Consider the following 26,625-nt stretch of genomic DNA (forward strand, 5'->3'; position numbering starts at 1 on the left):
CAAACATCTCTGTGATGCCACTTCAGGTATTTCATGAGTACTCTCTCCCATTTGAGCCGTCTTCTACCTATTTCCCTCCATCTCTTCTTGTAGATCTTTCTTGCCAGTTCTCTGATTGTTCTTGTTGCCTTTTTTAACATCTGCTCTGTTTGGCTGATGCTTATTTAAGTGTGGAGCTGAGATTGGATCTATATGTAATTACCCATATAAGCCTTTTATATGGATATAGCCCTATTATAAACTAATTTCCTGGTAAATTCCCCTTTATCAATTTAAACTTCCTTTATTGATTTGCTTTAGAACTTGATATACTTTAAAAAAAATAGGGTTTTTCTTTGAAAAAAAAATCTAGTTTATATGTAATTTTTGAAATCTGTAAATCAGATTTATAAAATTTCTGTTAGGTTTAGTTTAGTTAGGTTTAGGGCTGCTCAGCTATGATAAGTTTCAGGACAAATTACTTTTGACAAAAATGTTTAAGAGAAGGTTTTAAACAATCCCTTTCCTAGTTTGGTGCAAAAATTGTTTCCAGGGTAACTAGGAAAACCATACATAACAGACATGGCAAGCTCCCAAAACTTAATTGTTCACTAAGCAAGAGATTTCCTAATCAAATAGCAAAATTACACTAGTAGGCTGTTCCCCATATTTTTGGCTCATGCCTTTTTCATTCACCAAGACATCATTTGCAGTTGTTGCCAGATTACTGAGATTGCCTTTATTGTGGGATAGCTCTGTCTCGGTTTCTCACTGTAACTCTTCACCCAGACCATGTCTACACTCGTCAAAGAATCCACTACCACCCATATGGAAGAACTCACTAATGCCGCCATGTGAATGAGGTGCAAGCTAATGCCATCCAAAATGTAAATATGGGAGCAGGGAATATGGGAACAATGGAATCATTGACCTGCCATAATTATCTGGGAGTCAGTCCATACAATGTCCCTTAAACATTTGATTATTTGGGTATTTTTATACAATGATATTCCTCTCTTCTGGTACACTTTCTGAACTCGTGGTTAACTATAATTTTTTTTTTAAATCATGTAATTTTTAAAGGATTGCCTTCAATGAAATCATGACATTTCCATCAATCATAAAGTTCCATGTCAATAAATAGACAAATAATTCATCTACAGAATTATATTACAGTCCAGTCTAAACTTTCTGTTGGTATCATTTGTTATTTGATGAGCTAAAGATCTAATCTGATAAGCAATTATTTGTGCATTGTTTCTAGGGATATATAAATATATATATGGATATGTATATGTATATAATATTTCAATATTTTAGCCAGCTTTCAATTGCTGTATGATTAAGATAAGAGGGTTTTATAAATGCTCTTGACATAATTAGATACTCCTCATTTGGCAGATTTTTATCAATAGAGATGTAGTAAAGAGATGAATTTTGAGATTTGCACTTTTGTTTTAATCTAATAGGTCTGGACTATAGCCAGAGGAACAACAGTTGATATTTTAAATATTTCCTGATGAAAGCAAACGTTCTTATAGTATATGAATATACAGTAAATCTATATATGAATCTTTTTTCTTCCTATCAAACTAAAATTATTCATGTCAAAATGAAATGATAAATTAGTGGTGGAAATTAACATGCACATACAGAGGATTTAGACACAATTTTATTTTTTATTTATTTTTATTTTATTTTAAAGATGATGAGTGCTAACTATCTCATAATGGAGTGTTGCTTGTAATTTCTTCTGAGTTGGGTCTGTTATGGAATCAGCAATCCTGGGTACTGTTTTTCATTATGGCAGCCAAGACAGTGAACTATCAAAAATAAAAGGCAATGTCTCCACTGAGTATGTTAAAATCTCACATAGGCCGTCAGTTCTCTTTAATAAAACTTAATAAAATACATTTTTAAAAAACTGGATGGGATCTAGACTTAGCTGTGTTTAGAGCAGACTTATCAGAATGAATAGAACAGGCTAGTCATGACTAACATAAGCCCTATTGATTTCAAGAAGTCTGTTTTAAATATTGCTAAGTTTGTATCCAACCCAAAATATACGTTTAACAACAGCATCAAATTACGAACTTGACAGCAAAAATTCATGTGTCTATGCAAGCACATATACACTCACACTGTAAATTCAGCAAACAATCAACGCTTCCCTAAGTAGAAAGAACATCATTTGACACTGTACTCAGCAGAGAAGAGTCTTATAAATCTCACTGATAGAGACATTGTATTATATAGATCTAATTTTATGCACAAAATAAAATGATGCAATATAGAGGGTAGAGGTAGGAGAAAGCCAAAGACGTGCGTGGCCATAATGCCATGTCACACACCCTAGGAACAATGCTGCATCCAGGACAATTGATTTCAGTGAAAATACAGAATCATCTAGGAAAAGTGGAGCCTCCTATATTCTCGTTTCTTTGCTTAGCACCTCCTTCGGAATGTTCATCTTGCCTAGATTCTCTTTATTGCTGGCCTCTGTTCCATTCCATGATTGAAAAAGGACCTATCGGGATGTATTTCATCTTTGCATTGACATCTGCTTCTGCTGTTTTGTGAAAGCATAAGAAACAGCATGGAAACAGAAGAAGCCAAGGTGTGAATTATCCTCATCCACTGCTGTTCCGTATGCATTGATTTCACAGTGCCTGAATAAATGACAGGCTTTGGCTGACTCCCATTTTGTAATTTTTCAGCAGCCTTCCTTCCATAAGCTAGTGCCCTTCCCATAATATTAAGGTCTTATGTATAAACATTATAACGGGCAATATGTATCTGTATGGGTGCGTGTGCATACCTACAGCATACATTCCTCATAAATCACAGGTGAGGAACTTAGGGGGCTTTAAGAGTTGTTCAGCTACATCGCCCAGCATTTCTCCATGGTGCCACAGATGATGGCTCTCCACATTTCACTATGTTAATACACTGGATGGTAAATAAAATAGAACAAACTGGCATTGGCTCATAGTTAGCAATATCTGCCACTCTTTTTCTAATAACAAATCAATTGAGTTTTCCCTATGCCCTGTAATTTTGGAAGAGTGCCAAAGGTTTGTTGAAAAAGTGCACTTAGCCCATAACCAAGGGGAATGACACACCTCTGTTGCTGCAGATTTTGCCATCTGGAGAGGTACACCTCTTCTTGATCTCCCAGGGGGTGATGTCACATTGGAGTTCACATTTATCGCCATGCCAACCAGCCTCACAGTAACAGTTTCCACAGTAACACATCCCATGGCCTTAATCCAAAACAAAATGTTGACAGTGAAGATTTTCCTTTCAGAAACATACACTATTCAGTTCCTTTTTAAAACTTAAAATTTTAAGCCTAGATGGTTTATATAAAGTTATCCTAAAAGTTATCATGGAAATTTGTCTAACAGGAGTTAGTTGGATACCTGTTACCATAATTTCTGTAAAAACCCACCAACAGAAGAGCTGCTCATACTCAGAAACGTGTTGCCATTGTCTGGCCTTCTGGAGGACCTGTTTATTTATATGAATCTATGAATGTGTCACATCTTGTTCTGAAAGATGAAATAAGTGTCAGCTTTTTTGATTCACATGACTTTAACTGGCTAGATGGGCATATTACAGATCTTCACAAATGTCATTAAATGAACCAATATCAAGATGTTGCCATGTTTGAACTTACTTTTCTTTTTCTTTTTTAATGTCATTAAGGCACACGTATGTCTTCCTTTACAACAATGTAATTTTGACAATTACTAAAGATTCCATTGCTGGCCCCAGGTCTAACCCAATGTGTTTAATAAACACATAGCATACAGTCTTCTTTTGCTTTCTTATTTTCATTTCACTCTACAGTAAGGAGCAGCAGCTCTGTTCAGATGAGACAAATTTTGGCCCTTCTTTAGCAAATTACAACTTTGCAGGTTTTGGAACATTTCAGCTTTTCCTTATATAGTCTTCATTTTCCCCCTTTGACTACTGTCTATGCTGTGTCCATTTTGCCACCAAGTCCCTCCATATTGGGAATTATTCTAGCCTAGACTGAGCATTGCATTTTACTTTTAAACGATCAGAATCCTTTAAACATGTCTAGCCTTGCATATGAATATATGGATTTTTAAATTTTCATTTTATTATAATCATAAAATATTTATGGACATCAATTATAGTTGAGATTAGAACCATTCCTATATTGATGGAACTATAGGGAGAGAGATGCCAGAGTAATGATAGGGAAGGACTGCAGTCCTATATGTAAAATCTCTTTTGAATCGAGCTCAATTCTTGGTAATTTGATGGACTACAACAATGTAGTAGTTTGCCACTGCTTCTTCCAGGCATTTTTTGGGGACTTCTCAATCTAGACTATAGCGCTGATGTTTGTGATGGTCTCCTTTCTAAATACTAATCAAGTCCGGTCCTGCTTTGGTTTTTGAGATCCGCACCAAAGTCCGATTGGTGCTGCCACCTTGTATAAGTTCCATCTACTCATTGGGTTAAGGGAAGTTATTTCTGTATTCATATGTATGCCCTGCATATGAGTCTGGGCCCACAAATTTAACAGGTTAATTACTTATTTCCAGTTTAACACCTGGAAATGAGAAAATCTGAAACGACTTTACATTATGCACTCTATCAATATAAACGTAACAACTGCTGTCATTTGTCACTCTGTTCTGCCAAAACACAACTCTTGCTGGAGCTCTTTTGTGCCAAATGATATATTGGACAGTTTTCTGATGGCCTACAGGGACAGAAAGAATGATGGCAGAAAGGAGCAGATAAAACACTTTGCTGCAACCTTATTATTATTATTATTATTTCAGTGATCCAGAAAGAAAGTATGTAATCAAAAATGAAGATAAAATAAAAGCATTAAAATATTATAATGAAAATGTTATAATCAGGGAGATGGTATTTGATGGTGTGTTTTAACAGCAGCAACCCAGAATATAGTCACAATACTGGTCCTGCTAGTGTTAGAATCAGAAGGGATACGCCTGATACAATCAGAGTCTGTTCATTTTGGATATTGATGCAGAAGAGGTGAAATAAGCACATGCCAAATGTCCCTGTAGAACCTGTAATACAGCAATTCATGAGCAACAATTTCCATATCTTCTGAAACCCAAAGACAAGCTTGTTCAGATAAAGGGATTTCAGAGTATCTGCCCAGTAAGAGCACTGAAGGTAACACAGTATGCCATGCCTGAAAGAGATCTTTCATCAGTCTGGAAAAGGCAAGAAATGTTACAGTAAATATTTGACCAGCCCCCAAGGTTCCCTTAAAAGCCAGGTTGTACTGTTAGGTGGGATCCCATTAATCTCCAGTTGGTACTCTATGTCTTTGAAGGAGTACACATCTGGCCTTTCTGTAGCCCAGTGTAAGAAGGAACCCAGCAGTAGAGGAATGTAAAGATGACCCTGGAGGGGAGTAACTGTGAAGGGACATGAAATGGCAACTCAGTCTTGGTAAAGTGGAAAGCATGGGAAAGAAACTCAAAACAGCCCCATCTTGATTCTGTTTGGTATAAGATAAGGCAGAGGGAAACTCTGACAAGCTTTCAAGATTCTGTTATTATACTTTATGACAATAAGTAACATTCCTGGAATCCTTGTGGTGTCTGTTTCCTGACCTAGCTACTTCAAAGGGCCAGCACCAGCTCATAACATGCTAATGGACTCTATAGCATCACCCTAACCTGAAGAATGGGGTAGTTCTTGTACTTCCTCTTGCAGTACAAGAAGTAGCGTGCCATTGAGGAAGACGTGGATCTTTAGCCAGTAACTGATGATCAGTCTCCAGGCCATAACCTCTAGTTTAGGCATCCCTGCCTCAAGTCTGATGGTGTTGGTTACACATCTTGGGGTGCAAGATTGGCTCTCAGAAATTGTGTTTGCATATTTTCTTTAGTATTCTTTGTGACACAGGTTCCCAGCCATGCTCCTTATAAGACCTTGATTAATGCTTTGGCTATAAAAAGTTTAAGAGCAGCAGAAACTACCCCTCCACGCTTGGTGAAAAAGAAGTGCTTAATGGCTGCAGAAGATTAACTTGCAGTCAGAGGTCTAGCCATCTTCTGCTTTCCTTGATCCTTTGGTATCAAAAACTATTCTTAGGTATTTGAAGGTGTGAACCTGCTCATTCTCATTGTCCTCAATAATCTAGGTTTTCTGTTAAGCATTTTTGCCAGCCATTATTTTAGATTTATGATAATTGAGCATGAGCCTGTTTTGCTTGCTATAGTGGATGACAGATTTCATTGCTCTTCTGATCCCAATCAGAGTTTGGGGTACAATAGCATCAGCAGCTGCATACAAAAGAATGGGTCTCCTGGGAACATAGAAATCAGGGTTATGACTTAATGCCATTGAGTTAATATATAATAAATTGAATAAAAAGCCTTGATGGGCCCCTTTCTGCATGGTTATTCTGTGCGAGAGAAGCATTAGTTTGAGTACAAGTTTTGGAGCAAAAAAAGGAACTGCTTATCAATTGATGTGCTGCAGAGTTTTTTTTCACAAAGTGCTTCTAGCAACATAATCAAAGGCAAACTTGAAATCCAGATGTACCACCTATAAGGGAGATTTTTGGTTTTGTATCTGCTTCTGGATAAGATGACAGAGAACAAGAATATGATCAAGGGTTGTCTTCCTAAAACTAGCTGGTTTGTCTCTAATAATCTGCTTAGTCTCAATCCAGTCTTGAAGTTTAGTATTTAGATGCTTGGCTTATAGTTTACTGATCATGCTCCATACGCTAATTCGTCTATAGACAGCGGGATCTTATTTGTTGTCCTTCTTTAATATGGATACAATAATTGCCACCACTCAATCCTTTGCTGTGAGGCCAGTCTGGTTGATAAATGTAAAGAAGGAAATCATTTAGTGCCCACAGTTAGGATTCAGTTTTATTGCTTCTGGTAGAACTTGGTCAGTGCCTGGAGCTTTGTCTGTCTTCAGAAATCTTATCAGTATTACTCTTTCTAACAACAAAACTGGGGGCTTTGTTTCCAGTTTGGCTAGCCCTGTTAGGGAGCTGTGAGATGTATGTTCCAGGTATGCATATAGGACTTTATAATGAGCCTCTCATACTACTATAGGTTCTTGATTGACCAGGTTTGAGGGTGCATGATGAAGGCCCAATCCTTTTTGTGAATGTGTGTGTGCCTTCAAGTCAGTATTATTGTATTCATTTCTTGTTTGGTCCAAGTATTACAGTAAAACATCTTTCACACAAGTAAAGATCCCTGTGTATCTTTAAGAGAGAGAGAAAGAGAAAGAGAGTGCCTTCAAGTTAGTGTTGACTCCTGGCAATGGCTTTGACTAGTCTCTGCAGTTTTCTTGGCAAGATTTCAGAAGCAGTTTGCCATTGCCTCCTTCCTAGGACTGAGAGAGAGTGACTGGCCCAAGGTCACCCAGCTGGCTTCATGCCTAAATGGGGATTAGAACTCATAGTCTCCCAGTTTCTAGTCTGATGCCTTAACCACTACACCAGACTGGCTGTCCCAAAGCTGTTAGGGGCCAGCAAAATGAGACTTGACAATCTCTGAGACTGAATCAGTATCTGCAGATTTTCCTGATGACTTTGGCTTTCTTCTTCTTTATCAGAGATTTGTAAGATTGTTTGGTGTTAAGGAAAGCCACTGTAGGCTGCTGATATAGCTCCCTAAATACCTTTTTCATCTGCATACTTTCACAATCAAGCCACATACTTGGTTTACAGCCTGAGTTAGACCATTTCTTTTATTTTTTTTCTGCATGCAGATCAGACTTCATTCAAATAATTAGCTATTCAAACAGCTGTATACATTCTACAAGACACTCAGTGGCGATTAAATAAGTGTGGATTTCCATAGTAGGTAAAGTTTTTAAGCATCCAGTAGTAGCTGTTGCACTCTTATCATTCCATCAAATATGTATTCCATTATTACAATTCTGTAATCAGGAAGGGTTCAGTTTGGCTAGTCTGGCTAACAAGTTCCATCATGAAACCTTAGCAGCTGTTGATAGTAATGGGATCTCGAATGATGCTTCCTCAAAGCAGCACTTGAACTTCTGAAAAAGGACTTGGTTGTTAACACCATTCTAGTATTTTAATCCCCCCCCCATTAAAACTGAAGCTGTCTGATGGGCTTCAGTACAGAGATCTATATAATTATAAATTCACTCCCAGCAGGCTCTGGTCCTTGCCTGCATTATAAGCAGAGGGGTATAGATATTAAACATAATGATGTCCATCTCTCTGAGATATACTGTAGCAAGGAACAAACCATTAAGTGTTTCAAGGGTGGAAGGGAGATGCATTTTGCTTCCAATTCTATGCTAATCAAAATTGCATAGATGAAAAACATCTTTAGGATGTTCCCCAGTCATACTCTGAGATCTAATACATTGGTTGATGTGATAACCATCTAGCCCAGGTCTCTTGCAGGAAAAAGATATTGAATGGGACAGATACTTGAAAAACTGATGATCTTTAAAACAGGTTGACCATCCTGCTATATCCTATGAAATGGATATAAATTTAGAGTGATTTGAGTTAATTAGCATTTTTTTTCAATTGGATTATGTAATTCCTTTGGGGTTGGTAGTGTCCCTCTTGTGAGGAGGAAGGCTATCTCTTGTCCCTCTTGAGTCGAAGTGGCCAGATGCTTGACTGTATTCAGACCTCCAGGACTGTGCTGGAGAGAGCTATAAAGAGTTTATTAGTCCAAGAAGGGGCATGTAACTTAATGTTGAATTATCTCCTACTATGAACCCCTGTCCTTCCTCTTCCAAAGATCTTTAGGTGCTGTGAGGAATACCAGTGTGGTGGTGCATACAGCTTTTGGGAAATTAACCAAGTTTTCATCTGTCAAGGATAGCTCTATAAGCAGGGGAAGGGTAATGACTGTTTATCCTTATTACTCTCTTTTACATTTGAAGTTTTGCCCGCTCCTGAATCTTCTCTAAAGTTTGAATATGTCCTTGAGATGAACACCAGCCTTTCTGTGCATGTACCTCCTTGAGTTGAGTATGAACTATGTGGATCAGTCTCTGCAGCCTTCCTACGTATCCCATGCAGAATGTAGGGGAGATGCTTGAGTGTTCGAGGCACTGGGATTGAGCAAGATTTATCTACAACATTTTTTTTTTTAATCTGCGCTCAGTCATTACTGACTCTGCAGTGACTGCTTGGACGAGTCCTTGCAGTTTTCAAGGCAAGTGTTTCGGAAGTGGTTTGCCAGAGCCTCCTTCCTAGAGCAGAGCCCAGCTGGCACGCGCAGGAGGCGGGGTTTCCATTGCTTCGCACTCTTTTTGGGCGAGCGTGGTTTCGCGCTTACCGGCAACTGCTCCCGACTCCTTTCCAAGGCACCACCAGCATTTTTCCTCCCACCGGAGTGAGAGTACCCATTTATCTACTCACGTGAGTTTTCGGCCTGTTGGGTTGACAGGAACTGGGGAGGAAACAGGAGCTCACCCTGTTTAACGCGAAGGCTGGACTCAAACCGCTGAAGCGTCAGCCATTTCTGGCCGGCACCTTTCAGCGTCATTAAGCCGCTGTGCCACCACGTCCCCCATCTACAACATTAGTAGCTCTCATGTACAAGGCTAGCTCCTTAATTGCTGTGCCTTGGAGGAATGGCTGTGAAGGCTGATCTTTAAAAACTCTTATGGGAATAATAAAGAAGGTGGCCAAAATACTTTCATGCTGAATGCAGCAGCATTATTGGAATGCTGAAATGCTGAATGCAGCAGCATTATTGGAATAAGATTTTGTCTAAAGTAAGAAGAATCCATTTCTGAAATGGGCAACTAGGAAGCCAAACTATTGTTTGTAAACTGATAGCCAGCTGATTATATCTTAACAAGCTACTTTGGGATTTAATTATTTTTCTTCTGTCTAGCCAATAATCTTTATTGATGGGATTAAGTTCAGTTTGCAGATAGACTTGATTGGATTGGAGCATTCTAGCATGCAGGAAGAGGAGGGGCTGCCAGTTACCACCATATTTGATCTTATGGGAGAAAAGTGACTCTCCTCCAACTCCTCATATTTGCAGTATGATTTCTTTTCTCCCCTTGGTTAGTGGTCTCCTTCATATTATGGTTTTAGTGTTGTCCATTGTCCCAAGCAAGATCTTCTTAAGATTATCCACTTTCTGTTCTATAATTAAAAGTCTTTCAAAGATGGCTGTTATGGTATGAGCTGTAAGCAAACACTGCCTAAATTTAGGGTTCTGATCTAATGCCACACATCATTTATTGTGCCATGGGTTCTCAGGTTGATTTCTCCAGCATTGACACTGTCAGTGCCTTCCTCAGAAAGTGCATAAATATTAATAAAGGAAACCCACTCCTGGGTTTTATTTTAGATCTGCTGGTTACATTGGTGGAAGGGGGGAGAAATACAATTTCTTTCCTGGCAGCCATGAGCTTGTCAATTTTCAACTGTGGCAAACTTTCCAATTGCCTGCTCAGAAGTAGAGTGATGCTGTTCTTCTTGTGGCCATCAGTGCCCTCATCTCAGAAGTAAACATTTATGACTCAAAAAGAAAAAAAAATCTGTTCTCAGATTTGATGACAAATAAAACCTTCAATTAAAACTTCAGTTAAATAAAGGAGTGGGCTCACTGTAATATTAGGTTTTCAGCAAGTTATGCATTTCAGTGCTGACTTGCTCTCCTCCAAGGGTCACTTTCCAACCTGCAAATGACTCTTGTGTATCTTTAATTAAAGATTGTGTGAAGTCACATTTCTTGTAATAGGAGGATTGAGTTGGGCTAATGGAGCATATTCTGCTGCAGCTTTCTGCTGATTTGGCTGTAGCTAAACTTATAAGGAAGGGACCAAGAGTTTATACTGTCATGATATGAAGTGGAAAGGAAAGACTTATGCTGTAATATACTATTCCAAATTAGGTCCCAGTGCCCAGTCTGGAGTAAAGTATACAACTGTGTCTGCAGAGAGGGTTGAACTCTGCAAGCTGGTGGGTACAATATTGCAATCCAGGCTCCATTCCTTTTGTCTATGCATCATTATCATAAAAATTCAAAAGGGTTGAAGCTTGGATCACAACGCCATGCTCGCTATCTTGCAGATGTTGATGCCATCCAGGTGTTGCTGAAAGTGTATGTACACAATATTCCTTTCTTTGCTGTTGGGTCAGTTGGTTGTCTGTGCTGCTGTTTCCCTTCATGATATGAAGTGGAATGTCCTAAGACACTAATTTTAGGGTTGTGTGGTGCATCCGATTCAAAGGCAAAAGGGCCCTTCAGCAGTATCCTTTGTAGCTCCTGAAACAAGTGCAGGATTTTGCAGTTGCCCTCTATGGCCACAGTACAATTCTGAGAAAAGTTATGTTTAATTTAAGAAATTGCAGATAGGATTTGCTGAGCTCCCATGCATGTTCTGAAGCTCCTTGCCTTCCAGTCCAAAGTGCTACTAATGTCCCCAGAGTAATCTTCAAACTGCTTCAGCAGTGAACATTCATGCAGATCTACTGAAGCACTGCCCTCCTTATGTTGCCTGATTCTTGTGAATACCACAAGCTGTACTTTTCTAAATTTTATCCCTGTGGTTTCACAACTACTGCTACCATTTCAAAGTTTCTCTGAGTGGCAGAAATTCTGCAAAGAAAAAAAAAGTAGGAAAAAAAGCTATTTCCTTTTTCTGAAAGGAAAAGATGGCTAGGAACTACAGAATTCATTGCCTTTGCCCCAAATTATCTCTAAAGACAGCTGTGATGAAGGCCCAGCCAAATCAGTGGTATTCAGTGATGACTAACTCAAGTTAGAGCAGGACCCTTTCCTGCAAATGTTTTCCTCAGTGCTAGAACATGATTATCTGAAGAATGCTTGCTGTGATTAGCATAGCTCTCAATATGCTCACCTGTACACATCAGTCCTGTTTCTTCATCTATGCATTCTCTGTCATCACACTCACAGTATTTACCATGGATCAATCCATTTCCTTCTAAATTGTCACATTTACATCTGCCACAGTGACAAGTTCCTGTAAACAACAGAAACACAGTACTGTCATCAGGATTACAGTTTATCATTACCCTTCAGTTTATCATTGAAAAGGAAGTGTGATTTCATGGCTTATATTTCTCTTATTTCTTTTAGAATTTTATATAATCTATGTCAATAACAAGGCATAGAAAGTATCCTGCTAGCAGAGATAAAAGGTTGATTTAGTTCACCCTACATTCTGATCCCTCGGTGTGGTGAGCTACTTCCTTGATGTCTATTCCTTGATCATTTTGACTGACATTTTCTTCAACTTGTCCAGTTCTAAAATACTTTGGGGGAGTCTGACAACCAGAGCTGTATACAGAATCCCAAGTCTGTTTATGCCATAGATTTCTTTAAAGGTCTCCTGATAGTGGCATGAGACATTTCTATTTATTTACTTCTCCCTTTATATGGCTGCCCATTCTGGGTGGTAAATTAAAGCAACAATTAAAACAGGAACAAAACTGCAAATCCATCGCACCTAGGGCAGTGCACACAATCATATCAGCACCCACCCACCCCCCACCCATGGGGGCACTTAACTTCCTCGCCTAGTGCCTGGGGGACAAGCCAAGTTTTTAATGCCTACAGAAGACCATGAGAGTCTTTCAGTTCCTTTTTTACTAATATCCATTAAATGTTATATTTTTCACACTAGATACAATCATGAAAAAGAAAGTACACCCTCTTTGAGTTCTATGGTCTTACATATCAGGACATAATAAAAATCATCTGGTCCTTAGCAGTTCTCAAAAGTAGGTAAATACAACCTCAGATGAACAACAACACATGACCTATTACACCATGTCATCATTTATTTTACAAAAAGAAAGGCAAAATGGAGAAGCCATGTGTGAAAAACTAAGTACACCCTTACTGCTTCAATAGGTTTGAAGAGGCTAAGTAGCAGCCAGGGGCTGCTAATCAAATGCCCTTGATCAATTGATCATCAGCAAGTGTGACTACCTCTATAAAAGCCAACGTTTTAGGAGTTTGCTGGTCTTGAGCATTGAGGTGTGTGTTAGCACAATGCCAAAGAGTCAAGACATGAGCAATGATCTTAGAGAAGCAATTGTTGCTGCCCATCAATCTGGGAAGGGTTATAAGACCATTTCCAAACAATTTAAAGTCCATCATTCTACAGTGAGGAAGATTATTCACAAGTGGAAAACATTCAAGACAGTTCTTCCCAGGAGTGGACGTCCCAGCAAATTCACCCCAAGGTCAGACTGTGCAATGCTCAGATAAATTGCAAAAAATCCAAGAGTTACATCTCAGACTCTACAGGCCTCAGTTAGCATGTGAAATGTTAAAGCTCATGACAGTACAATTAGAAAAAGACTGAACAAGTATGGCTTGTTTGGAAGGGTTGCCAGGAGAAAGCCTCTTCTCTCTAAAAAGAGCATGGCAGCACGGCTTAGGTTTGCAAAGTTGCATCTGAACAAATCACAAGACCTCTGGAACACTGTCCTTTGGACAGATAAGACCAAAGTGGAGATCTTTGGCCATAATGCACAGTGCCACGTTTGGTGAAAAACAAACACAGCATATCAGCACAAATATCTCATACCAACTGTCAAGCATGGTGGTGGAGGGGTGATGATTTGGGCTCGTTTTGCAGCCACAAGACCTGGGGACCTTGCAGTCATTGAGTTGACCATGAACTCCTCTGTATACCAAAGTATTCTAGAGTCAAATGTGAGGCCATCTGTCCAAGAGCTAAAGCTTGGCCGACATTGGGTCATGCAACAGGACAATGATCCCAAGTACACCAGCAAATCTACAACAGAATGGCTGAAAAAGAAAAAAATCAAGGTGTTGCAATGGTCCAATCAAAGTCAAGACCTCAACCCGATTGAAATGCTGTGGCGGGACCTCAAGAGAGCTGTGCATAAACAAATGCCCGCAAACCTCAATGAACTAAAGCAATGTTGTAAAGAAGAGTAGGCCAAAATTCCTCCGCAACAATGTGAGAGACTGATAAAGTCATACAGAAAATGATTACTTCCATTTATTGCTGCTAAAGGTGGTTCTACAAGCTATTGAATCATAAGGTGTACTTAGTTTTTCACATATGGCTTCTCCATTTTGGCTTTCTTTTTGTAAAATAAATGATTACATGGTGTAATATATCATGTGTTGTTGTTCATCTGAGGTTGTATTTACCTACTTTTGAGAACTGCTAAGGGCCAGATGATTTTTATTATGTAAAACCATAGAACCCAAAGAGGGTGTACTTTCTTTTTCCCACAACTGTAAATGCTTTCATACAATATATTTTGTATGACTGATTAAGAGACTATTTCATCAAGGTGACTTATCAGTCCATCAAAAAAAAAAATCTCACCTGCATTTGAACAAATGATGTCTTGAGAATTCTTGCACATTTCATTGCTTTTCCTCCGTGTAAAATTGCAGATAGTTGGGTACTGACAAGCATCACCATACCAACCTTCTTCACATTTGCACTTTCCACAGTCACACTTTCCATGGCCTAGATAAGTAGTTAAAGAAGGTTAAAGCTTACATATATTTTCATATTTACTTCCTCTAAAAAAAGAGTTCCTTGCACCAAGTAATAGATTTTTGTTCTATTAATGACATTAGTAATAATTTTCCTTAACTATAGTCTATTTATATGCAACTTGGAAGAGGGTGTTGAGTTTATTATGCAATCTTATTGCTCAAAATGGTTTGAGTAGCACATTCATGAAATAAAAGAACCTGATAGCATTTTTATCATATATATGAATCCTGAGTTTCATTTAAGATTACCTTTTCAATTGCTTCCTGCTTTAAAAAGAAGAGGAAGGAAAATAAATTGTTTAGATAAAGGTTACTTGTGAAAAAGTATATCACATTGTCTTTTCTGTTATACTTTTATGTTGCTCTCAGTGATATCCTATAGTTCCCTCTTTAATTTTAGTGATTATCTTACTAACATTGTCAATGATGACTATAATTTGAACAAATTGATACAGGTGGGCTCTCTCTTAAACAGATCTGACTCTACCTTGGAAGTCAGCTAGCTACTTGGCAGATGTTTTTCTTTGTACCATATGCCTTCATAAAATCAGGCGAACAGCTCTCTAGTAACACATACATTCAAGTGCAGAAAACATTTCAGAGATGGAAAAAGCCAGGATATTTTTTTTTTTTCTGATGAGGGCTACATTTCTTCAAGGATAATCTGTTAGGGGGGGGGGGGGGGCAAATGATTATCAAGGCTGAAACAAGCAGTGAGTGCGTCCAGAGCTAAAAAGTGGTGGGCACTTCCATTATCTTTCAGATCCCCTTATTTCCTGAAATGATATAACTCCTCTTTCTTTCTCAAACAGCAGCTTCAGGAAAGAGACCAACAGTCCTTTTTAGATATCTGAATCGATCTCCTTCATAAGAGGTTTGAAATTTCACAGAAGGCCACATGATGTTAAGTTGAAGGCTGTGCTCTAGAACCAGAGGGACCACCTGTGCAACCAGGAACCAGGAGATGGAGGCCAGCTGTACAAATATAACATCCCTCTGCTACTTGGCTACATATCCATAGTGCTGGGCACAGAGAGACCTCATGGGACTTTTCCTAAATTGCACAGGCAACAAAGGGCACACAGATGATTTTTCACAAAAGAATCAATCTGACATGATTTCTGCTTCATTGGTTGTCAGTCACCTGGACCAAATCAATATGGATTCATTTCACTCATTTTACTTTTAAATAAAATAAAATAAATACATCTTCCACTTAATCTATTTTTTAATGAAATAAAAATAGTCAGTTTAGACTTTCTGTCTTCCTGTGTCTATTATGAAATATGAATTTCTGTTGACCGGAAAAAAATCTTCAGGAAAAGTGTGGGGGATATTTTTCCCTTGTTCTTTAAATGCCAGTTTAGCAGCCTACCCTTCATAATCTCCTTTAGCCTGGTAACCAGGCAGCCTTAATCCCTATAGCCAAAGGAAATAAGCATCAACAGAAAAAAAAAATATTGCAAAATAATATGTTCTAAAATAATGTTAAAAACCTATAATAACCTGCTGCAACATAAACTTGGACTGGCCACAGATTTCATTCAAATAAATAACTACAAAATTACTCCTCCTGCATTATGATCCAGATGAAAATCACATCCAACATCTGTTTCATAAATTGCTATTATTTTGTACTAATTATTTCTTCTCTGCTTCCTACACTTTACCATTCTCACTCCCTCCATCCTCACAACTTTTCCAATTTATAACTTCATGCATATGATGAAGTGGACTGTAAACCACAAAAGCTTATGACATAACAAATATATTAATCTTTAAAATGTCACAGGTGTCTTTCAGGTTAGGTCATACTCAAATGTTCACTGGTTCTCCACCAGATTTCTAGAAGGACATGCAGCACCTTCATATTCATGCAGCAAGATGGAAAGAGGAAAGAAAAAGAATTTCTACATGTTACTGCAGTGGCAAAATGAGATCCCAGTCCAGAAGGTATATCAGTTTTAAACACAGATTTCCTCTCACTCCTTCTCTCTCCTTTGTGTGTGTGTGTACATGCCTTAAGGTCAGCTTTTTGACTCCTGGCAACTGCCTGGGCTAGTCCCTGCAGTTTTCTTGGCAAGGTTTTCGGAAGTGGCTTGCCATTGCCTCCTCTTTAGGGCTGAGAGAGAGTGACTGGCCCAAGGTCACCCAGCTGGCTTTGTGCCCAAGACGGGACTAGAACTCACAGTCTCCCAGCTTTTAGCCTGATGCTTTAACCAATACACCAAACTGGCTTTCTCCTTATCTCTTATACATCAGCTAATTGAACCTTTGCAAGTCTATATACTCTATATAGAAATAATAGTTGCATTTAAATACCTTTTATATTTACAATGAATTTAATCCTCCTGTCTTATGAAAGAAAACAAAATGCCCAATAAAGTTTTACCAATTCAAAGCAACACCCAAAATTAAGAAAATTGAATTGTTTCAAAAAGGACTCTTTTGCTAAACTTCAGTATTTCAGAAACGTGAAAATCTAAGACAGGGCCAGGAAATGAGATGGCACCATTTTCCTCTAATATGTAGATAAAGCATGATGATTATTCATTTCTATGGCTCATCTTTTAAGAGCTGCAAGCAACCAAAAAACCACTTTTCAATAAAACTCAATAAATGGGCCAATGGCCACATTTATGAATTACACATATATTAAAATCCACTGAATGTTCAGGAGACATGTGAAAGAACTTGAAATATGGAATTCCTTTCTGGAGCCTACAGGGATAAAAATAAATAAATTCAGCTGTCACGGTGATTAAATTGGGCTCATTAAAAAAATATAGACCACAGAATAATTCAAAAACAGTTTATTTGAATCTGAAAGCGCTATGTGGAATTGCTTAAGAAATCACTTGTGGTTGATCCTCTCTCAAATGACAGAGGATTTAGAAGTCAAGAAAGAAAATGAGAGAATGGGAGAGTTCTGAAATTATTGTCTAGATTGTTGGAGAGGATAAAGCATCATTACACAGCTCCAAGGAATTTCAAAATAATCATCTGTTTTATACCCTGCCTGCACAAAAGGAGTGTTATTCAGTTCACATATACATACAGTATATGCCCATACAACATATGTACACATGCTCTAATCTGAAGCTACTGCAGGGCTCAGAAAGTAGTTCCTACAGAATTGGCATCTTCTTATTTTTCTATACCAGTAGAGTGGCTACTTACGTCACGCCAAAGGAGGATATGCATCACCTCCCAAAAGACAAAGAAGATCACAGCTTTGCCTGCAATTGCAGATAAGAATCTGTAGATATATTGATGCACATGTAGAAATGAGAGGAGGTTAGATGGCCCACTGAGAGTTTTTTGTTGATTGTTTTGTTTGGGTATATCCTTGGCGACCATTGTTGGCTTTTACCTGTTATTGATATTGGATTTTTTACTATTGCTTTTACCATGTTGTTAGCTGCCCAGAGTCACATTTGTGAGGTGGGCAGATATATATATATATATATATATATATATATATGTGTGTGTGTGTGTGTGTGTGTGTGTAAATAAAATAATTAACATTAATAGAAATGCAATGCAACCCACCATAGGGGGGAGGCTATGACCAGGGGATCTGAGTGACCCTTTCATCTGCTATCCAGAAACTGTTTAACTAACTAACTAACAATACGTTCTCTCGTCTGATGTTTCTTTATTTTAAACTGAACTTGTACAAGATGGATTGATTATGCGCCATCAAATTGTTTTTGACTCCTAGCAATCACACAGATAGATTTTTGTCAATCATTTTATAATTTTCTATCCATCTGGTTTTCTTGGTCAAACCACTTGACCAAAAAATAAATAAGATCACACTTTCAGCAATCATTTTATAATTTTCTATCCATCTGGTTTTCTTGGTCAAAACACTTTACCAAAAACAAATTAAGCTCAGACTAAAAGTAGAATTTACTATATCTTGTGGCAATGAATTCTATGCATTTTTTATTTAATGTGTGAAAGAGCACATCCCCCCCCAAACACATACACCATATTGAAATATTACCTATCAAATGTTTTAGATTCATGGTTTATAAAGAGTGGACAAAATAGGGTAGAGTACTATTCCATTTCTTTTCAGACAGAATTATAACAATTCAATTTCTTTTGGGGTATACATCACCACCCAATCTTTCAATATTGAACCAGTTTTGTCTTTAACTAAATGCATTTAGAAGCTCCTTCTAAATATAATACCTCTTTGTGGAGAAGCAAATGCCTGCAGAGACATTATGAATGGGGCCTGCATGCATGCTTATAACCATTCCATAATTTATGCCAGTGATAGATCTGCAGCACCCAACAACTCCAACCAATGCCACAGATGATTGGATATTATAGAAAAAGAGAGACTTGAACATTACTCCTGAAGTAATGAGATAGTTGCTGGAAAAAAAATGCCCAATTTACTGAGTATTATAGGACACAAAGCATAGAGTTTATTAAGAAGCTTAACTGCCCCACAAAAACCCTCCCATTTCAGCTTTGTCAGACTAGCACAAATAATGTAGGTACATTTGATGCCAGAACCTTTATTAATTGCAGGGCATTTCAGGGTTCAAGCCAAAAGAGAGTGAGTCCATTGAAGCATATGCAACTGAACTTAAAAAGAGGTCTTAACATTGCACACTTGGTGAAGGGCTAAACAATGCATTGAGAGGTCAGCTAATCTGTGGAATTCTGAAAGGAAAAAAATATCCTTAACAGAGCCACATTTAACATTTAAGAGAGCATTTGAAAATACTATCTCCATGGAAACTACTGCTAGAGATATTATAGAGCTGCAGTCAAGCAAATGTGAATAAGCTTGCCAGAACATACAAACAGAGCGTAAGAGGTCAAATGAACTGTGCTATCATTATGGCAGAGGTTAACATATAGCAGTTATGCAGATTTAAAGGAGAAACCTACAGAAAATGTAATACAGTAAGATAGGGAATCTGCTGTTTAGGGAAGAGCTCATCATTTGCTAAGCTAATAATCAAGTCATCACTTTAAAACAAGTGCAGAGATGCCTGCTATAAATGAAAAAAAAATCATGACAATGAAAGTAAAACAGGGATTGCTAAACTGAAAATCTGTAGCATGAAAGATAAAATGAGGTCAGCAGCATGGCTCACACCAGAAAGGGTGTCACAGCTGTAATCTTTTCTTGACTTCATTAATTATTATAATATATATACCTACCAAATTTATCTACAATGCTTTGATTGCTTTATTAGAAATGCAGACAATGTGAACAAGCTGTCATAGAAAATGGCATCAAAATACATGTGCCCACTCATAATTCCCATTTACAATTAAGCTAGCTTGTGATACCTCACCATTTGCCTTTTGCATGGTTATTTTACACATCAGGAAAGACAGTGGTGAACATCTGATAGCTTTTGTACCCTACTCACTTAAGATGCTGAGAAAAATTATGCACAAGCAGGCAGAGAAACATTAAGTTTGGTTTGGGGAATCCAATGTTTCAAGCAGTACTTGTACCAAAGGGAGTTTCCCCTTATCACTGATCATTAGCCACTACTATCGATCATCAATCTAAAGAAGGGACTCTGTTTATAACAGCTGCTTGAATGCACAGTTGGGCTTTGCTCCTTGCACAGGACAGATACAAAATAAATTCAAAAAGACAGCCATAGAGATGTAGACAGGTTGTCCCATCTACCTGTACAGGTAAACAATCTGAAAAACTAACACATAGAAATAAACTATATTTACACCATTCAAAAGAGACAATAAAAAAGCTAAGAAGGAAACAAAAAGACCAGAACACATCCTCTCCAGCAGCCAACACTCAGATAAGCAGGGATTAACACCAGGTAAACAATCAAGCAGAAAACATTACCCTAATCAAGGAACTACCAAGGAGAAAACCTCATCCCCACCAAAACTGGCAGGGCAAGCTACTGTATATAAACAGGGAGCAAACCCCACACTCACTAGCACTGATGATGTTACCTAGTCAGGTAATGAAACATCTGCAAGCAACCAACCAAGCTCAGAGAGCATCAAGGACTCCACAATCTGAAAAATCCACATCAGATGGAGCTTCCTTTGGTATGTTTTCTCTCAAAAAGATTGGGAGTTTTCCCACCACACCTAGGCTGCTTAAAAGAGAAATTAAGAGAGCCCCAACATTGTTTCAAGTTTATGCAGTAATCAGAATTACTGAACTACATGGCAAACATTTCAGTTAATGGAGCAGTGGTTCTCAACCTTGGCAACTTTAAGATGTGTGGATCTTGCTGGCTGGGGAATTCTGGGAGTTGAAGTCCACACATCTTAAAGCCACCAAGGTTGAGAAACACTGTCATGGAGTCTTACCAGTGCCATGATGAATTTACATTTGACCACCGTTGTATTATCTGTGGACTTTCATCATACCATCTATTGGGTTTTTGAAAGGAAGATGGTAAATCAAGTAAGTAAATATTATCTGGCTGGACTACACACATGAATGACACAATAAGACTTTTTCATGTGTCAATACATATTGCCTTGCTGTTGAAACAATGTAAAGATTGGGCTATATAAAATATTGATTATTTCCGACATCCTGGGATTGACGGTATATAAATAGCATCTCCCTGAGCTGAATTCAGTTCAACTCCTGGCAATTCAGGAAGACAATCATGTAGTTATCTCGGTAACAGTATGAATGTGATTTGTAATTTTCTTCCAGAATGTTTTTTGACTTCTTACTCTAGATTACATGCCTCATGTTCCTTGGTGGTCTCCCATCCAAGAACTAATGAGTTCCTAACTGCTTAGTTTCTGAGTCCGGATATTGTTGCCTGAGATGTTACTTGCATAATGCCTCCTGTGTAAACTGGATTTAGGTTGTTTGGTAATGTATTGCTCTGTCTATACTTAATAATAAAATAAATCAACTACTCTAGTCTGAAAAGTTGATGCAAGGAACCATCTTTCATCATATATAGATGGTGAAAAGGAAGCTTTATTACAATATCGTGAACCAAATCTGATAGTCCAATATTGAAAAAGAAAAACAATGACAGTTTTGAAAAAGAAAAAAAAATGTTACCCTCTGGAAGATAATGCTGTCATCTAAAAAAAAACAAAAACAAAAAATGGCAGAGGAAATTATCATCCTAGGCTAAAATCATTCATAATTTGCTTGGATAATTTTGAATAATCTTGTCTGAAATTGTTTGCAGCAACACTTGTTCAATTTTTCTGTGAGATTTTTATTTCTTCAGTTGTTATGGTCTGACTTTTAGTGGGTGAATATCTTTTATTTCTATCTTTGTACATGTATTTTGTACATTTCTTTTCTAGTTCATGATGTTAGGTTCAATTTCCTGGGGTTTTTTTTCCTTGCATATATAATTAAATTCAAAAATAAAAAGTGAGAAAGGTGTAATGCTTAATAAATGTTTATGAAACTATGTACAAAGGTTTGTATCATTTAAGACATGTACATTAAAATATTGATAATTGGTATATGTTTTCATCTCCTTCAATTAATCTTGAATCAGAACTGAAATTGATAGTAAGGCTAGCCGCTTCTCTTCCCTCCTATTTTCAGCCTTCAGGAGATATGGGCTATCTTTGGGGTGACATCAAGCAGGCATTTATAGCTATCATTTCGATACCGAGCAGCTTTAGAACAACTAAAGGTCTGTCTGATGCCCTGTCAACGCTTTGGACTATGGATCTCACAATCTATCCCATTGGCCATGCTGCCTTGGGCTTGGGGGGCATGACATTCAGGACATGAAGCACATGCCAAAGAAGAAGGAGAAGGAGAAGAAGGAGGAAGGGGGGAAATAATGCATATGGATGTGGTTAGCAGGTAAATAGGGCTAGTACTAGGAACACTGAACTCAGTTTACCACAAAACACAAATTTATTAAACTTGCATTTTCTTGAGATAAACAATGAAGGGGAATGTAACACCCTTCAAATTTTATGCTATAATTTTTCAACCCTCTCTCTCGCCCATCCTCCATGAATACTGGAGAAAAATATGCACAAAACCTGAGCAAATTACATATAAAACAGACAGAACTCTTACAGTATTTGCCATGTTAGATGCTGCCAAGGCATCAGTGGGTGCCATTGACTGATAAGCGTCCAATGGTTAGTGTAGAGATCTGAACCTCCTTTGCAAAATTTTACTGCTCAAGCACACAATACCAGAAAAATTCATATTGTTGGGGTACAGTGATTTTTTTTCTCCAGTGCTATGATAAACAATGATAACAAACAAGAACTATCCTAATCAGGACTTTAATAAATAATATATTTGTAATATGTGGCTCTAAGTAAATTACACACATAAATATACAATATGGAGAGTTCACTGCAGTTCATTTGCAGGAACTGGCAGTCCACCAATGTAATCATGATCCCCAAAAATGACATGCTGACAGTTTTCCAGGAATTCCTGAATGATAAAGAAATAACATTAAAAAAAAAAAAACTTACACTTTCCTCACATCAACCTTTTTTTTTCTTTTGGCTGAAAGAACTGTTCACACCTTAGGGTGTCTGGGGAAATAGAAGCTATAAATACATAAATGGGAACTATGAAAGAAAAGTTATGAGTTTAAGTTGCACATTTATTCAGTTTGGCCACATCCTTATGTAATATGGCTTTTGAAATTAGAACTTCACCTAACTTTCTGACAGTTCCACTTGAGTATATGAGAAGCAGGTCTGCATAGATGAAGTATGAAAACCAAGCTGGCTTCCAACAACGTTCTGCTACTGAAAACTGAACTTGGAAAAATCACTACCCAGCAACTCCATCTGAGAACTTCCAGAATGAATATAAATAAACCATTTTCAAAATTAACCAGACCGCTGTAGGCTCAGAGAAAGTCTGGGCAGTGACAAACACACACAAGAAGTATGGATCCTCTTCTGTGTGAGTGGGCAGGATAGGCTTCTTTGACGGTGCCTGTCACAGCTGACAGCAACACTCCCATCAGTTTTGGTAGTTGGTGCTGCCATTTAATTTTCCCACAATACCATCCCTTGGGTAACTGTTTAGCTCTGAAGTGGAAGTGGTGCTAAAGAATGTCAATACTTGCATTGCTAGCAAGATAATACTCCAGTTTTTGCAATCCAGACCTCATCAGGACATGGAACAACAACTGCCAGATGTACAAGCTGGGCCAAGGCACCCAAGATCACGCTGCTAACTTCCAATGAAAAAAGGCAAGGGAGTTTCAGAAACTCATCTATTTTGCCTTTATTATTTAGATAAAGTTTTTTTATTGTGTAGACCACACAAATTGTGGGTAGCCCTTGAAAAAAATTGGGATATCTCGCCACCTCACTTGCCTATTGAAGAGTTTTTCAACAAAATGGAAAACAATACTTAGAACGGAATATGGAGAAACTAAACAGTTGAAAACTAGGAAAGGCGTATGTCCAGTTTGTATTCTGTGATCTTATTCATGAGAAATGCTAGTCCAGAAGGAAAAGGAATTGGAATTAAAATTGCTGGCAGAGATGACAACAACTCAGATATACCAATGATACTATTTTGATGGCTAAATATAAGAAAGATTTATGGAATCTCTTTTTGAAGGTAAAAGTAGAGTGCACTGAAGTTGATTTGCTGCTCAAACATTACGCAGACTAAAATTATGTCAACAGTAAATTCTAACCTGCTTCAAATAGGCAGGAAGAATTTGACGTAGGAATAGATTTTACCTTCATAGGCTCAAAAATTCAGAGATAGTAACTATAGCTATTAAAGAAACAACTGTCTGCTTCTTGGAAGAAAGACTGTGACAGACCCAGACATAATATTAAAATGCAGAGATATCACACTGACAACAAAGGCATGTATGTGTTCTCAATACCATGATTTTCACAGTTGCAATATACAGCTGTGAAAGTTAGATCATCAGAAAGGCTGAATTAAAAAAAATGCATGAATTTGAATTGTGGTGCTGGAGACTGCAAGAAAAACAAATAATTCAGTACTTGATGAAGTAAAATCAGACTGCTCATAAAAAGCACCAATAATGAAGCTGAAGCTTAAATATTTCAGACAGATAATCCAATGACATCAGTTATTGGTAAAGACCATGATGCATGAAGAATCTGAAGAAAATGAAGAAGAGGCCGACAGTAAGATAAATTGGCTAGATACTATCACTGATGACACAAGCATAAATATATAGCAAATAAGTAGTTACTAACAGACAAGAACGTTCATTGGGTCACAAACGCTCAGAAGCAACTGAACAAAAATGCTGCAGTAACTCAGCTATAGCACAAATATTCCAACACTTTTAGCCTACTCTAAAATCCAGTCTTATTAAGTCACCACACAAACGCTTTACATCAGTCATGACCAAAGCTGTAGATATAGATTCAAGTAAAATACTCCAATTCAAATTTGGGAACAAATGAACAACGTTCTATTCAATAACCAGGGATTTGTTCTGTAACTTCAGGGAAGTAAAATTCCATTCATTTTCAAGGAAGAGAATAAACAGCCGATCAGCAGCAAAACCAGAAACAGAATGTAGTAGTAAAAAGTATGTTATTCTCTGTGATGATCTCATAAATAGGTTATGGTCATAACAAAAAGTCCTCAATAAAAAAGGATGTTAGTATTCCAAAGACAGACAATACCTTTTAGCATCTTTGTAATCCTTCTGCTTCTCTATGTGAGATTTTAACAACATCCTTTTACCAAGAACTTCTGATTTTCTACTACAATCCTTTTCAGTGTGTTTGCCTAGGAAATGAACATGTCCAAAAATGAGTTAGTTATTTACCCTGTTGCAAGAAAATGAATATTTTTAAATAAAAGAAGATATGAGTTAGACAAGGCTTTATCATCTGAAAGCAGGAATGATTAATGAAAATATTTCCATCCAAAGGCGAGTTCTGACGCAGTCTTTTTTCACATAAATTTTGGTAGAAAGTTGAATCTCACATAAACACTTTGCACACAAACATTTATTTGTCTTTATCAAAATTTCAGATCAAGTGACTGCATATCTCTTACTTAAAATTATAGTCCCCATTAAAAAGTTAAGTAATCCTTTCCTTGATAGATTTTGTAACTTATTTCTCTTAGCTTTTATTTTAGAGCAAGGCTTTCTGACATCTAAGTTTACCCACTGTTCTTCACTCCCTTTTTTTAATGATTGGAGAAAAAGGTATTTTCCAGACTGATTGAGGGATAATGAATTCAGATTACAGGCTATAATAATTAAAGCACAGCACCTTATGCAGTGCTGATTAAATCTGAAGCTGACAACTTTGAAGAGCCTGAATCTAAGAATTTAATCTGCCTAACAAAAGGTGCTCCCTACTAGGTTTTCAGGAATAGGATAAAAACTGTATAGCGTCACACCCCAATATCATTTCAGAGAGGAACATGACCTCAGATTCTAGATTACAAAAACACATGCTCCCTAATATGTCAAAGAAAAGGTTTTCCCCCTTATATGCTATTTATCCTCCAGTTATATGGAAGAAGTTTAAATGGAATAGTTTTTTTAAAGGATATAATAGCTTATATAAACATTTAGAGATCCTATGCTCCCTGCAACATTGGCCAAGAAGTACTAGATGATTGTTGCTTCCTGTTTTGCTGTCAATGAGATTTCCAGAATAGCTCACTTTAAAAAAAAATTATTGGAATTTTTTAAATACAATAAAAGTATAAAGAATCAAACAAAAGATAAGAAAAAGAAAAGTTAGTTATGATTTCCTCCCTTCTATCATGCAGTTACCGTCTTACTTTTTCCCCTCCCTCTTTTTTTAAAACCCTTTTTAGTTCCCAAATCCATAAATCATCAGTTCAGTCTTTTCTTCTTTCAACAAAAAGTCCGTATGAGATTTCCAGTCTTTCAAAAAGGTCTTTATCGTTTTTTTTTCCCTGACCAAATGAGTCAGCTACACCATTTCTGCAAGTTCTGTCAATCCAGTCTTTCACTGTGAGTATTCCATTATTCTTCCATCTTTGTGCATACAGGAATCTTGTCGCAGTTACCGTATGTATGTAGTATTAATTTCCCATGTTCCTTTTTTGTTGCTTTGGCTATCCTTCCAACGATGGTTTGCCAGGAATGGGCTAAAACACACCTGTTGGAAGCAGCCTGTGATGTTT

At 37.5% G+C, this 26,625-nt stretch overlaps 1 protein-coding gene across 1 annotated transcript in view; it reads right to left on the bottom strand.

The window, feature by feature from the left end:
- Positions 1 to 26,625, bottom strand: part of ITGBL1 (integrin subunit beta like 1) — a 187,214-nt gene that overhangs the window by 90,091 nt on the left and 70,498 nt on the right. Inside the window, exons 3-5 of the mRNA XM_088136485.1 lie at positions 14,326 to 14,472; positions 11,851 to 11,973; positions 3,102 to 3,242 (exon numbers count right to left, since the gene is read on the bottom strand). Coding sequence (XP_087992611.1) covers positions 3,102 to 3,242; positions 11,851 to 11,973; positions 14,326 to 14,472 — 411 coding nt within the window. The remainder of the gene's footprint in view (positions 1 to 3,101; positions 3,243 to 11,850; positions 11,974 to 14,325; positions 14,473 to 26,625) is intronic.

Source organism: Python bivittatus, unplaced genomic scaffold (assembly GCF_059951505.1).
Source record: "Python bivittatus isolate LINGU-HERP-01145 unplaced genomic scaffold, Pbiv_v1 ctg000060_np1212, whole genome shotgun sequence".
Taxonomy (NCBI): domain Eukaryota; kingdom Metazoa; phylum Chordata; class Lepidosauria; order Squamata; family Pythonidae; genus Python; species Python bivittatus.